Source organism: Helianthus annuus, chromosome 14 (genome assembly GCF_002127325.2).
Source record: "Helianthus annuus cultivar XRQ/B chromosome 14, HanXRQr2.0-SUNRISE, whole genome shotgun sequence".
NCBI classification, from domain to species: Eukaryota; Viridiplantae; Streptophyta; class Magnoliopsida; order Asterales; family Asteraceae; genus Helianthus; species Helianthus annuus.
This window is the reverse complement of record NC_035446.2, coordinates 158,959,517-158,974,452: the sequence shown is the minus strand read 5'-3', so window position 1 is coordinate 158,974,452 and position 14,936 is coordinate 158,959,517. Positions and strand designations below refer to the sequence as shown.

The window sequence follows — 14,936 nt, the reverse complement described above, 5'->3', positions numbered from 1 at the left end:
TGCCAGCCGCATCGATATGTTCATCTTCTTTCGTACTTGGGTCAAGCTATTCATCTTCGAACCGAATGGGTTCGAAGGATGTGACCGCATGGGTGCGGTTTGCTTACTGGTAGGGGTTTGTTTGATGCGGGTAATGGTCGTTTTGGGACCATACCCCTTCAATGGTGAAATTTCAAAATTATGCTATGGTAAAAACTAAAAGACAATGTTTGGTTTACATAACCGTAAAACGTTATGAATTTACCAAACATGTCAATTGATCGTAACAATACAAGGTACAATATTAACACGATCCCTTAGTGTAGATAAACTCAATAGTTTTATCTGACAACTAAACTATAATGTGTTTGATGTTTCATACAAAATTTGTTTTTCAAGATAAAGTTAGAAGTTTCAAGCTCATTGTACTTTTATATATAAAAAACTTTATGGTTTTGTAACGCTTGTGCCAAGGCCCAAGAGTATATCGAGTGGCGGATCCAGGGGAGGTTCCTGGGTTCTCGGGAACCCCCTCGGTTTAGAAAAAAAAAAAAACAGAAAAAGTTAGTGGAAACCTTGAATGATATTGAAAAAGTTAGTGAGAATATACCAAAAGAAACTTCCGAAAAAATTATTGGATTCGCCAGTGAGTCTATCGTATTGCCAAACAAAAAAGTTTGAAACCCGGACCAAATATCAACCTAGCCAAAGTGTCAAACTATCGGTTTATCTGTTCCATTAGTCCAATCGATTTCAAAAACGGTATTGGTTTATCTACAACTGGTTTTGGTTAGGTTTTTACTAGCTCCATTTTCATTCAAACGGTTCGATCAGCATTAGAAAATTTGTTCCTGTTCCATTTCCGGTTCAGCCGGTTAAACTAACCGTCCCAATCCCTGTTTTCAGACCAACATATATTATATATCAAAATCCACATTGTCATTGCCAATTTGCCATGTGCAAGACAGGCCTTATTACCTTTATATAGAAAAAGCTATCCTTACTTTAGCTGGAGTATCTATCTCATTTTGCTATCATCAAAACCTATATTCTTATAATTAGATCAATTTTAATATACGTGTACTAGGTTAAAAACCCCGTATATATTATATGGGTAGTATACACAGATAGAGATGGTTATTTTAGAAACTATAAACAATAAGTATTTTAGGTAATCGGAAACTAAAAGCGTATAAAATCATTACAAGTTAAGAGGATTTTTATCGACATACATATCTTTCGAGAATCTCAGTCGGTAAAGATGGGACAAATAAATATTATGTCGGGAACGTTCGAGAATCTCGGCCGGTAAAGATGGGACAACTAAATATTATGTCGGGGAGCGAGGTAAAATCAATGTTACGTGTAAAGAAAATAGAAAAACAATAAATATACTTTATAAAAATTTATAAAGTATATTCGATTAACGGGTCAAATATCAAGAATAGTTGCAATTAATAAGTCTAATTATATATTAGTTCAAATAAAACCTAACAATATAATTTTAATTTATAAAGAAGATTAAGGGTGTTTTGGGTTAAGTTTTGAAAATAGATTATGCGTTTTGAATAATCAGAATTATATAATTAGCTGTAACAAAACGTGCTGCAGAAAGATAGTGTTTGGATTTGATTATGCTGTTTAATATCACAATAATCAGATAATCAACAGTGTTTGGTTTTGATTATGTTGTTTGATATCACAATAATCAGATAATCAACTATTTGAGTGTTTGGCAAATATATATATTTTAAAAAATAAATAAGTGAAAACGTAAAAAATCAGTTTTTGGATTATCACGTTTTCCTGCAGTAAGGGGTGATCTGCTTTTGGATTATCACGTTTTCCTCTCTACAAAACGTAAAAAATCGGTTTTTATTAATTTTTTACCAAACACTCAAATTATTTTTTTTTTTGCGATTTCAAAACAAAAAATCAAAAAATCAGGTTGAAAAAGCAATCCCAAACACACCCTAACAGCAACTAATATATTATTAACAACATGTAGTAAACTTTTTTGATTTACAACATATTTTTTTATAAGAAAAGGACACATGATGGTTTTAATGTCGGGTTGCTTAATTAGGTTACTTATACACGTATAACAACTACATCACACAAATCAATTATAAAAAGAATTCAATTTATAAACCAACAATATCTTAAACGGTTCCATTTTCAGTTATAGTCAAGGTTGTAAGAAATCGCTAGGCGCTAGTCGGCTGGTGAGGTACCGACTAGCGATTAATCAGGATTAATAGAGATTAATCACATTGGGATTTTATATCTAATTTTCAGTTTTACATGTACACACACACACACTTTTTATGTCTTTTTTTAAGTAGACATGTTTTAACACCTTATTCGACTCATATTTTCAAGTAGATAAGATTAATTGCCAGAATTTACAGGTTTTAGTCAAGAATCTGACCTAAATTTGGCCGGAATCGCTAGACTACCAACAATTTTTTACCAATTATGACTGAATTTGACCACTGTTGACCGCCTACTGATTAATTGACCGATTAGATAAAAATTACTAGGTGAACCAGAGACTAGCGATTAATCGACGACTAATCAGCGACCAATTGAAGGTTAGTCAGGATTTTACAACTATGTTATAGTTCTATTATTCAAGTTTTCTATTCATTCAGTGTAAAGTGTAAAAACAATGAGAAATGTAAAATGTAAAACAACTAGTTGGTGTCCCGCCCGCGTTGCGGGGCGAGGGTCGAATAATTCTCAACCAATTAAAAAATAGTACTATAGTTTTGTTAGAAAGGAAAACTAAAACGACGAGAAGATCGTAAGTTTTAGCGGGGGTAAAATCGTAAATTTTAGCTAGGGAAAACCATATTTTTATTTTGAACTGGAGGAAAAAAACGTAATTTTGAATTGAGGGTGAAAGCGTAATTTTGAACCGAGAGGAAAATCGTAATTTTTAGCTCGGGGCAGAAGCATAATTTTAGTTTAAACTGGAGGCAAAAACGTAATTTTAAAGTGGATGTAAAATAATAAACTGGTGTAAAAGCGTAATTTTGAGATAGGGGGAAAACATAATTTTATTTTGAGCTGGGGCGAAAACGTAATTTTGGCGGAGGGTGAAAGCGTAATATTTGAACCGAGGGCAAATTCGTAATTTTTAGATGGGGGTAACAGGGTAATTACTTTTTGAACTTGGGGCGAGAACGTAATTTTAAAGGGGGCAAAAACGTAAATTTAAAGCGGATAAAAAAATAATAAACTGGTTGGTTCAATGATGTATTGCTGGCCGCCCATTTTAACCAATGGCAGGGAAACACTATTCCTTGCCTTGGTAAATCGAGGGCAAATTCGTAATTTTTAGCTGGGGGTAAAAGGGTAATTACTTTTTGAACTTGGAGCGAGAACGTAATTTTAAACTGGGGGCAAAAACGTAAATTTAAAGTGGATAAAAAATAATAAACTGGTTAATTCAATGATGTATTGCTGGCCGCCCATTTTAACCAATGGCAGGGAAACACTATTCCCTGCCTTGGTAAATGTACATGTAGGAAATAAGAAAAAAAAAAAAAAACTAAATAAGTATATACTTTTATTCAATCGTAATAAAATTTCTTATTAAAATTAAGATTATTGATAAATAAAGAGAGTTGTTGGATAGTGTTTAAATCTTCAACACGTCAAACCGTTCAATACTCAACTAAAATATATTTAAATGCAATAACTCTTTGAATTGATTGATCAAAAAAATAATCAGTACTTTCTGTTCATTTATTTTATTTAATACGTTAAAAAATAAGCAGTACTTTTTGTTCATTTTTCTTTTTTTTTTTAAATTATATTGGCTTTATCAATTAATTTAATATTTATTTAATAACTTGTGTTCGTTGATTTTTTTAAAGGTAAATTACACTTTTCGTCCTTTATGTTTGTATTGAATTGCAGTAGATAACATTTAACTTCAATAATTACAGCCACAATCTTTTATTTGGATAACTCACTACACATTTTGCCCTTTAACACTAACTAGGTTAAAATTTTGAGCTAAGTCTAGTCACAGGTGGATAATGTGGTCATTTCACGCTTTTATTTTAATTGTTTTTAATAAATAAAACCAAAAGTTCAACAGATATATAATTAATCCACCTTATTTCATCCCCATTAAGCTCTTTCTCTCTCTCTCTAAAATAGTTGCATAAGCCCACCACCACCGCCACCAAATACATCTCCACCACCATCATCATAGCTACACCGTTGCCACACACTCTCCTCCCCCCTCTCTCTAAACACATAAACTCATAAAATCACAGCCGCATATATGGTGGGATTTCGTCAAACCCTAGCCCCAAATCTGTGGATTTCGATTACGACGAAGAAACTAAAGTGATTTCAGATAGTAGACTGGAATCGATGGTTCTTAGCTTGGAATCGAAGCTCTTCGGTTGTGAAGACTCACAGATCTGATGGTTATTGGCCTGGAATCGAAGCTCTCCGGTCCAACCGCACCACCGTTGATTGGAATAACTTCGAAGGCATCATCACCTAGAGAGATTATTAGGCGGAAACCCGACTAATAACAACACATATATGATTAGAAGAACCGTAGATGCTATGAGAAATAGCTTAGAATTAAGCATGGCATAAAGGGGGGGGGGTGTTTGGTTGTTATAAACTGGTGTCGTGTTCTCATTCATCTCTTAAACCGACAATTCACACCGGATTTGTGTTTATGGATACCCAATTCGAAATCCACGTGTACTGGAAGTAAGTTAATATAAGTGGACCTGGTCGGTTAAAATGGTCAAACTTATGATCCGGTGGTGGTGGACGACCTGGATTCGGTGGTGATGGTGGCTGGGATACGGTGGTGGTGGGGTTGTATTTAGTGGTTATGGTGGTGGTTGAAGAGAGAGAGAGGGGGAGAAGAGAGAGGGAGAGATAATAGAGAGAAACCTTTAGGGTTTTATGTGTTATATATACTTATTATATTTTTAAACAAATGAGTAAAATTACCGATCTACCCTCTAGTGCAAGTCACATGACCATACTTAACTCAAAAATTTAACCTAGTTAGTGCTAAAGAATGAAAGATGTAATGTGTTTTCCAAATAAAAGATTGTGACTGTAATTATTGAAGTTAAAGGCTATCTATTGCAACCCGCTACAAACATAAAGAATGAAAAGTGTAATTTACCCTTTTTTTAAACTTAAGTACGCAGTTGTGCTTATTTTTTTCCCCTGGACATTCCGATATAAGGATTGTTAAAAATGATGTTGTATTCAAAATAGAGTATTTATTTGGTATCGTTTTACGGTACGATAATAAACTAAACCAATTCTGATGGTTTAGCTTTCTAAATAACATGCTTCATCGTTAAATAACGTTTGTTTAACATTATCATTTGCTCCGTTTCACCACAACGCGCGACGCCAACAAACCTGGTTTTCTTTAAAATCCAACTAAAAGTAGAAAAAAAATTATAAATACAGGCCCTTTAGAAAAATATAACCTATTGTTTTAGCCCAATTATCTAAACTAAACCCTTTAGTCAATTACTCATTAACCCATTAACAAATATTATTTATATCCATAATATGACTAATTTACTTATATAATAAAAAATAACAATATCATGGTATTATAGTTTAGTGACATCTTCAGGATGAGATAGGATGAGATAAGGTTTGATTCTCACAAGGCTATATTTATTGTCTAGTGGAGATGAATATGATCAGGAGGTTTCACTGGTGGCACGATGATACTCTAGTGGTCTATCGGTTATTCAAATTTGCCGTTAATTAAAAATAAATAATAATAATAATAATAATAAATAATAATAATAATAATAATAATAATAAATAATAATAAAATATAGATTGTAGATTCAGTAATATTCCGGTTACACCGGATGGATTGAAATTGATTGGAGTTGTACTCCTGCTCCAACTGAAATTCAACTTGTACTGTACAGCTAGCCAACTCCTCTTTCTCTCTCTCTCTCTTGTTGTGTGTGTATGGGTCAAACTCATTGCTTTGTTTATATACCAATTTGGGGCTAATTGCAATGAAGGAGACAATTACGCACAAAATGGTTAACCGCTTGCACCGCCGTAACTCCTCCGCCTCTTCCACCGCCTCCGTTGATTACACTTCCGGCGAACGCTTTGAGTTCAAGTTTTCCGCTCTTCACGCTCTCCAGGTACCTCATTCTCTCTCTCTCACATAACGTATAGGTTCAGCTGGATTGTGATTTGTACGGAACTGTTTATATGTGAATGATGACAATATGATGTGTGAATTGATCGGAGTTATGGATTAGGTTTTGTGGAATGATGTTCTGTTGTTATCTGTTTTTGAAGAAATAGATAGTGTAGTTTCGTTTATTTGCTGTGTTTCAATTGAAATGAGACTAAATGTAATAGGCAATAACATATAACTAGTGCTTGATTTAGGAGGCAACTGAATTGTTAAGGGCATTAGGAATTATGTTATGTTAAGGAGGTTGATTCTTCTATAGGAATTGTTAAGGACATTCGGATGTTACAAAATATTCACTCGAATTTCCTTGTGTTTTCATGATCTATTTAGCATAATGCTCTTCAGGATTATGTTTATATGTCTTAATTAGGAAGTAAATCTAGGTCTGTGGCACTAGTCTTTGATACCATAGATAGATGTAGAGTTCTAAGTGATGTTTATTATCAGGGAGAATTCCTGAATGAATAACAACGTGCATTGTGCAACACACGCTTTTAGCCGATAAGTAGAGACTGAAAAAAGGAGACAGAACCCGAAGGAAATGTCCAATAATTAATATTATTTTTTCTCTGGCAAAAGAAGTATGTTCAATAACCATCACTGGTGCTCTGGTGGTGGCCACGGGTATTTAAGTTCCACCTATGGTGGGCCCAGATGAGTTTTCCCCTCCAGGTCTCAAGTTCGAGCCTGGGTGATAGGGGTTTCTCATTGAGGGGTTTAAACTGGGGATCTATTGTGCGAGGGGGCTCTCTAGCGCGGACCCGGTTAAGACAACGTATGCTAGACCTCCCGACATTCGCGAATAATTCACACCTTTCAAAAAAAAAGAAGTATGTTCAATACTAAATTATAAGTTCAAAGCAGTTGAGGCAACAAATAAAGTAATTTTCATATTAAGATCTCAGCTCATGTGGCAGCTTGCCATTTGAGAAGGACTCATTTTTGTTTGGAAAGCAGATTTGCTCACTGTGGTTTGCATTTCCAGTTGTGACAGAACCTATATGATTGTCATTATCGGGATTTATTTCACAGTTTATGTAATTCTATGATCTATAGCGAAATTTAGTTGCGACAAAGATCTGTTTTATGATAACCACACCTGTTGCAGATAAGATTTGCTCACTGTGTTTTGCATTTCCAGGTCCCCAAAGGATGGGATAAGCTTTCACTGTCCCTTATATCTGTAGAAACGGGAAAAGCAATTGCCAAAACAGGTAGATCATTGGTACAGAATGGTAATTGTCAGTGGACTGAGAATCTGTCAGTGTACATTTGGGTTCCTCATGATGATGCTTCAAAAGGGCATGGGCAAAGCCTGCATAAGCTTCTTATTTCAATGGTCTGATCCATCTCATGTTTTTAATTAAGTTTGAATTTGATTACATATGTGTTTGCCGACATGCTTCTTGTGGTCTATTATTATTTCACTAATAATATGTTGTGTGGCAGGGGTCCGGTAGATCAGGCATCCTTGGAGAAGTTACAGTAAATTTGTCAAGTCACTTGAGTTCTGAGACTTCTACTACTGTTGCGGAACCACTAAAAAACTGTAGTTATGGGACAATCTTACAGGTTAGTCATTATAAGATGCTTTAACATTCCTTTTGAAAAACTATAATTATTCTTCTAGATTCTTATGTGTCTTTTGATGACAGGTTTCGTAAACATTATATTTTGTCATCCTGTAACTTTTTATTAGTAAAATATATTCGATAAGATCTTTCTATGAATATATTGAAAAATTATATTTGCAACAAGGTATAAATTTTGTTATTTTCTCCTTGCAGATGGAAATTCGGTGCCTAACACCAAGAGCAAATATGAGGTTTGTTTTTAACATATAATCTTGATATTGATTCTTTAATCACTAGCATACATGCTAAAATGCTACATGTTTCAGAAACGACAGATGGACAGACACTGATTCTTTTGTAGAAGATGCAAATGCTTCTGATGACCTGGATACCACATCAGATGTGTCTGATGGTAGAACCACAAAGAGTGCAGAATCTTCCATGAGCAGTAACTTCATGTATACCTCTCAAGCAGGTGGACCTGGTAGCAAGGTACTTTTTCAGTGAACTTGATATGTATTCTTTAAATCTGTGGATAGGCTTGTAAATGAACCGAACGAACACGAACATGGTCATGTTCTTGTTTGTTCATTTCACTTTAACCGAACACGAACATATAATCGAGCAATTTTTTTTTTGTTCAAGTTCGTTCATTAAGAAAATGGGTATAAACGGACGTAAAGTTCACGAACATAAATAATCGAACATAAACGAACAGGACATTCACGAACATAAATGGATGTTCATGACATAAATGAACGAATAGAACGTGTGTTCTTGTTCGTTCGTTTAACTACATGAACAAAAAAGTTTGTTCATGTTCGTTCGTTTATTAATAAACGAACATAAACGAACTTCCTGTCGAACAAATTCACGAACAGTTCATGAACGTTTGGTTCGTTTACAGGCCTATCTGTGGATATGTGCTATCAACATTTGATTAGATAGATAAGTACAGAGATTGGGATTAGTGGTTTCAATAGGATTCAGATTCTTGTTGGGAAAATCTACATATAGGAATTAGATTAGGAATATTATATTGAGCTTTATTTTTGAACATTGGCCTCTAGAACATAAGCCATTATTTTGTTCTTCGAAATTGTTTATTGCTATTTTATTTAGTAACCATTCAATTTCCTTGTATTTTCTATTTGGAACCTATCACAATGCGAACGACAAAATCATTTGTATTTTTACTATTAGAAAAAAGAAATTCAGTGTGGAGTAACCTCAAAACATACGTGACGTTCTGTATCACTAAGAGTGCTTTCTTTGTTACACAGGATGCCAGCGTATCTGCACGGGGGTCACTAAGTAGCATTGATTCAATGGATGATTCTTTTGGTAGGAATATAATTGAAGTTGCTAATGATCTAATAGCAAGACATGATTCTATTAACTCTTCAAATAGAGCCCAATATAGCTCATATCATGTCTCTGAGTCTCCTAGATTAAGTCAAAAACAAGATTCTGGAAAATTTTCACATTCGATTCCCGCATCACCATTACGAACTTTTGGTTCCCCCGAATTTGTTCTAGAAGGTGAAGGAGCCACAGTAGAAGAACTTAGAGCAGAAGCAAGAATGTGGGAAAGAAATGCACGGAGATTAAAAGTCGATCTTGATTTCTCAAAAAAGGAGTTCAAAGACCAAACAAGAAAGCTACAAAACGCATCTATGGAGATTATCGCATTACAAACAGAATGTGATGGGTTGAAACACGAAAACGATTACTTAAAAGCCATACTTGATGAATCAGAAGTCAAAGAAAAGGCCGCTGAAAGTCTAAAACTCCAAACGCAAGATGATATACAGTCCGAATTGGAAGAAGAAATAAAATTTCAAAGAGATTTAAACAATAATTTATCTCTACAGTTCAATAAAACTCAAGAATCAAATCTTGAGTTAGTTTCTGTTCTCCAGGAACTAGAAGAGACCATAGAGAAACAGAGAATGGAGATAGAAAGCCTTAATGCTTTGAAAGATAAGATTAAGGAGCTTGAGAGGGATTGTAACGATCTTACCAATGAGAATCTTGAGCTTGTATTTAAGCTAAAAGAATCGAAAAATGATCTTGCAACGAGTGTTGATTCTACTGAAGTTTCTGAGATAACTAAACTTGAGTGTGAAATACAGAAGCTTAAAGAAGAGGCAAATAAGAGAGAGCTTGATAGAATAGATGTTGGTAACCTGCAAAATCGTTGCAATGATCTAGAAAGCAAGTGTGTGAAACTAGAAGTTGACATTCAAGGTTTTAAGGATAAAGCTTATTATCTTGATGGCGAACTCAATAAATACCGTGCAAAAGCAGACGAGCATGAAAATGAGGTTGTTAGATTGAAAGAATTACTGAAATTGCAGGAAGAAGATAAACATGAAAGTAAGTGCTTTGCGTTTATATTTCTAGTCAGTTGCATTATAAGTATTTTGGTGTTATATTCTATTTCATGTAACCATAAAAAAAAAAATTCTACTTCAGGAAAAAGAAATGATATAAAAGCCTCAAACTTATAGTTTTTTTAACATAATCCGTAAATGTTACTAGGTGAAAATAATGACGCTCAAATTAACTTTGATCATGTTGATTATCAGCAGAGGTATATTCATTCACCGCTATAGAGACCAAACCAACGATAAAGGATCATTTTAGTGTTGAAAACGAGATGGAGTTTAGTTTGAAAGACGATACTGGCATACTTGAGAAGCCGAACATGGAACTATCGGCAAAATCCTCCGAAATAGAAGTTCTTAAATCAGATTGTTTGCTAAAAGACCAGGAAATTCAGCGCCTGAATGCCTACCAAACAGATTTGGAGATTCAGTTGTCTGATCTGAAAATAATAAAGAAGCAACTAATGGGCGGTTTGAAAGCTATGCAAACTGAAAGTACAATCATCTCTGAATGTTTGGATAAGGTACTTGCTTGGTTCACTACTGACCAAATAAAAGTAAATATATTGGCAGCGCCTGCTCCAAAAATACTTGGGCTATAGCCTCAAATAATTATATTTTAAAGTAAAATGCCATTTTCATCCCTTAGGTTTGGCCAGTTTTGCGACTTTTGTCCAAAGGTTTGTTTTTCCGCATCTGGATCTAAAAGGTTTGAAACCTTGCCATTTTCATCCGGCTCGTTAACTCCATCCATTTTTCTTTGTTAAGTCTGGAGTATTTCCGTCTTTTTTGTTAACGTAAAGAGCAATTCGGTCTTTTTCACTTTATGTACAAGCATTTAGCATAATGTACAAGTATTCAAAAGACCGAATTGCCCTTTAAGTTAACAAAAAGACGAAAATACCCCTAACTTAATGAAGAAAAATGGATGGAGTTAACGAGCCGGATGAAAATGGCAAGATTTCAAACCTTTTGGATCCAAATGCGGAAAACAAACATTTGGACGAAGTTGCAAAACTGACCAAACCTCAGGGACGAAAATGGCATTTTACTCTATATTTTATTTTAGAAAGATATTGTTTTTAGCTTAATTTGTCATATTTTTTTTTAATCTTTATTGGTTTTTGTTTTAATCATTAATAACTCCCTCAACCATAATTATTTTGTTTATTGTTGGTCCGAATCCCGAGGAAGGTTTGTTATAACAAATATTTTTACAACAAAAGCCCTCAAGTTTGAATTTCGCTTTAGGCACTCATAGGCTGAGGCATAGTAACCATTTCTAATTTTTCTAAACAACTGATCCTTGTTAATAAATTAAGATAATCATGAGCTCTAAATATTTAAAATCGGACAGGTTAAAAATGACATGGTGGTGCTTAATGATACAAAAGATTCCCAAGTTGCTGCGAATAAGACTCTCGAAAAGAAATTACGTGAGCTCGAGAGCTGTAACAAGGAATTAGAACAGCAGGTAACTGAATTGGAAGTAGAGAATCTACACTTATCAGAACGAATATCTGGATTAGAACCTCAATTAAGATATTTGACTGATGCAAGAGAGTCGAATTGTTTGGAGATACAACATTCAGAGACACGTGTCATGAATCTACAGGCTGAAATAAAACAACTAGAAGCGCAACTAGAAACAAGCAAAGTTGATATGAGACAGAAGTTGGAAGACATGCAAAAACGTTGGTTGGAAGCTCAAGAGGAGTGCGAGTATTTAAAAAAGGTGAATCCGAAGTTACAAACAACTGCTGAAAATTTGATTGAAGAATGCAGTCAACTTCAAGTGTCAAACCGAGAGTTAAAGCAACAACGACTCGACTTGCATAATCGCTGCACGGATTTGGAAGCAGAAAGGAGGGAGTCGCAGTATAATTTCTCTAAATTGTCTACAAAGTTGGAAGATTTAGAAGATAAGTTCTCGTTAATGATGAACAAGATTGCTGCAAAAGAGAAAATATTTGATTCAGAACTTGAAGCGTTACATTTGAAAATTGAAGAACGAATGGAAAAGCTTGTTATCGGTGAAGATATCACAGATGATAAGATAATCAAAACCATTGAAGTTGAATATGAAGAAAATATTCATGATCTAATGGTGGAGCTTGTTGCTTATAAACAGAACAATGCAGTTCTTGAGGTAAAACTTGAAAAATTAACGGAGTTATTGGAGAAAACAAGATCTAGTGAAGAAAATCTAAGAATTAAAGTTGGTGGGCTCGAAGGTGACCTAAAACATTGTGAATACCAAAGAGTACAGTTAACGGAAGAAATCTCGAGTTTGACTGGTCAACTGCAGAAAATTCCATTGTTGCAAGATGAGCTGGTGGCTCTTAAGAAGTCGTACAATGATGTGAAATATGAGAATGAAAGGTTGGAAGCTTCACTGCAGTTGGTAACTGGGGATTATAAGGAACTAAAGGAGGAAAAAACGTCATTGTTGCAGAGAACATTAAGCATGCAGAAGGCGATGATCGAATTAGAGGAGTATAAACTTAGTAAAGCTGCATTGGAGGAACAAGTTATACGGCTTCGAGGTGATTTAACTGCAAGAGAAGCGTTATGTGCACAAGATACTGAGTTGAAAAATGAAATCGGGCGTCTAAAACGGTCAAACAGTCAACTACGGTGGAAGATAAACAGTCTTCAGGAAGAAAAAGATGAATGCTTGAAGATCGCTCATGTCCTTGAAGAGAAATTGGAGCAGATCGAGTACTCTACTAATAATAGTGTGAAATCTTTCAGATCAGATAGTAATATTAGTTTTCATGAGCACATGAAGCTCACAGAGGTCCATATCAAATTCTTTTTTTTTTTTTTTTTTGCTTAATTATAATAAAATAAAAGGTTTGGCTATAAGTTGATTTTTAATTCTCCTTTATATGCTACAGGATGTGGATGCAAATATAGATGAGGTAACTATTGATGCATCATCAAGAATCAGGTCACTTGAGAATGAACTTGCTGAGGCTTTGCAGGCTAATGACATGTATAAAGCCAAGATTAATAGGTATGAACCAAATATAAATGGGTTGGCATTTTCGACCCATTTATGGAGTCATTTATATCTCTAACAGGTCAAACGAGTCGAATCAATATAATAAGATCGCTAGTGGGGTCCCCGCGCGTTGCGGCGGGGAACACAACACTTTGATTGAGCTAAAACCATAACCAATACAAAAACTTTCGATTAAGATTTTTTGAAACAAATGGGTTTAATAACCACTCAAGTATAAAAACTTGTAACTCAAACCTTTGTTTTGGTTCGGTTTGGTTAAGCCATAAATGATTAACCGAAAATGATGACTCGGTTATGGTTATGGTGTGTGAGTGTATGGCGTAATCGATTTAACCGAACAAATTATACATAACATACAATTTTACGATATTCATAAGAAATAAAACTCGTTTTTTTAATTTACCATTTATATTTATATAATGAATAAATCATTTAGTAATAAGTAGATTACTAAATGATTTATTCACTATATAAATAAATTTACCGAAAGTGTGTTTTACTCAGATAAGTAGATTACTATTAAACCGTATCATTTTTATATATTATTTGACACCAGTTCATTTTTATATATTATTTGACACCAGTTATTTATTAATAAAATTCAAAAGTTAGGACAAAATATGGTTTTGTTCAATCCAACCCAACCCAGTTCGCCACCCTAAATCTTAACCTACTGCTGCCAATTTTAATTTTCAGCTTCCTGTCCAAGGAACAAATTCACGAGTCAGATGTTCCACTCGAGTTAGACATTGATGTAAACACGGTTAAAAAAGAAGACGATAAAGATGCATCTTTACTTGAGACCGAGTTGAAAGAACTTCGAGAACGTTATCTTCACATGAGCCTCAAATATGCCGAAGTAGAAGCTCAAAGAGAAGAGCTTGTATTGAAGCTAAAGGCTGTGAAGCCGGGAAAGAGTTGGTTTTCATAACTTTAATTCTTACAATACCAGGTAAATTATATCTTCTGTAGTTAATGAAATGTTAATATCTATCTGTTTGAGGAAAGATCAAAAATACGTGCATATAGCATTGAGTAGATGAAACCAAAGAAAGATAGGTAAATGATGATGTTCTATTATTCAAATCATGGGCATGTTATGTATGTCCATCCTAGTTTTACATGTGCATATTGTATCTTACTGAAGATTCATATTCATGCCAGTTGTAAGTTTTAAAGTCTATCAGACATCTTCGGGTATTTAAAGGGTTCAATGGCAAGTGAAGGTTTTGGCTCAACATGTTCATTGATAATTTTGAAATTTTATATTGATGGTTTTTTTGGACGGCTAGATCACCTGGTTAGGCCTTTGGCCTTTGATCACCCAGGTCACGAGTAGGAATCCTGCGGTTGGCATATTATTGCCAGTTTGAACCGGTGCCACATTCCCCCCCCCCCCCCCCCCCAATTCGACCCAGACACCTCCCACCTCCCGGGCAGGAACCTCACATAAGTGGGTAAACCTTCCCATCTTCCCCCAAACCAATTGGTATGTGGATCATCAGCAGATAACTATTGATGTTGATAATAATAATAGTTTTAAAAATCCAAACCTGAAAATACAAAAATAAAAGCAAATAGCCGCCAACCGGTTGCTCACTTACTCTTTTAACAAGTTTCATACGTTTTAAAGATAATAATTTTAATATGCTATATATAATACCGACTGTTTCTGTACATTTAAATTACCCAAAAAAAAAAAAAAACCCACAAGGTTCAAGAAT

At 34.5% G+C, this 14,936-nt stretch overlaps 1 protein-coding gene across 3 annotated transcripts; it reads left to right on the top strand.

The window, feature by feature from the left end:
- Positions 1–5,870: 5,870 nt before the first annotated feature.
- On the top strand, positions 5,871–14,450 carry LOC110904594 (myosin-16). 3 transcript variants are annotated; one of them, XM_035983443.1, is made up of 11 exons: positions 5,871–6,161; positions 7,362–7,434; positions 7,522–7,559; positions 7,670–7,792; positions 8,008–8,045; positions 8,121–8,286; positions 9,078–10,173; positions 10,386–10,708; positions 11,542–12,984; positions 13,085–13,203; positions 13,909–14,450. In XM_035983443.1, the coding sequence occupies exons 1-11, from the start codon at positions 6,027–6,029 to the stop codon at positions 14,141–14,143; spliced, it is 3,789 nt and encodes a 1,262-aa protein (XP_035839336.1). In that variant the 5' UTR covers positions 5,871–6,026; the 3' UTR covers positions 14,144–14,450. The 3 variants fall into 3 exon arrangements, with proteins under 3 accessions (XP_035839336.1, XP_022006125.1, XP_022006124.1); XM_022150433.2 differs by having other exon boundaries at positions 7,362–7,559; positions 10,389–10,708; XM_022150432.2 differs by having other exon boundaries at positions 7,362–7,559.
- Positions 14,451–14,936: the final 486 nt, after the last annotated feature.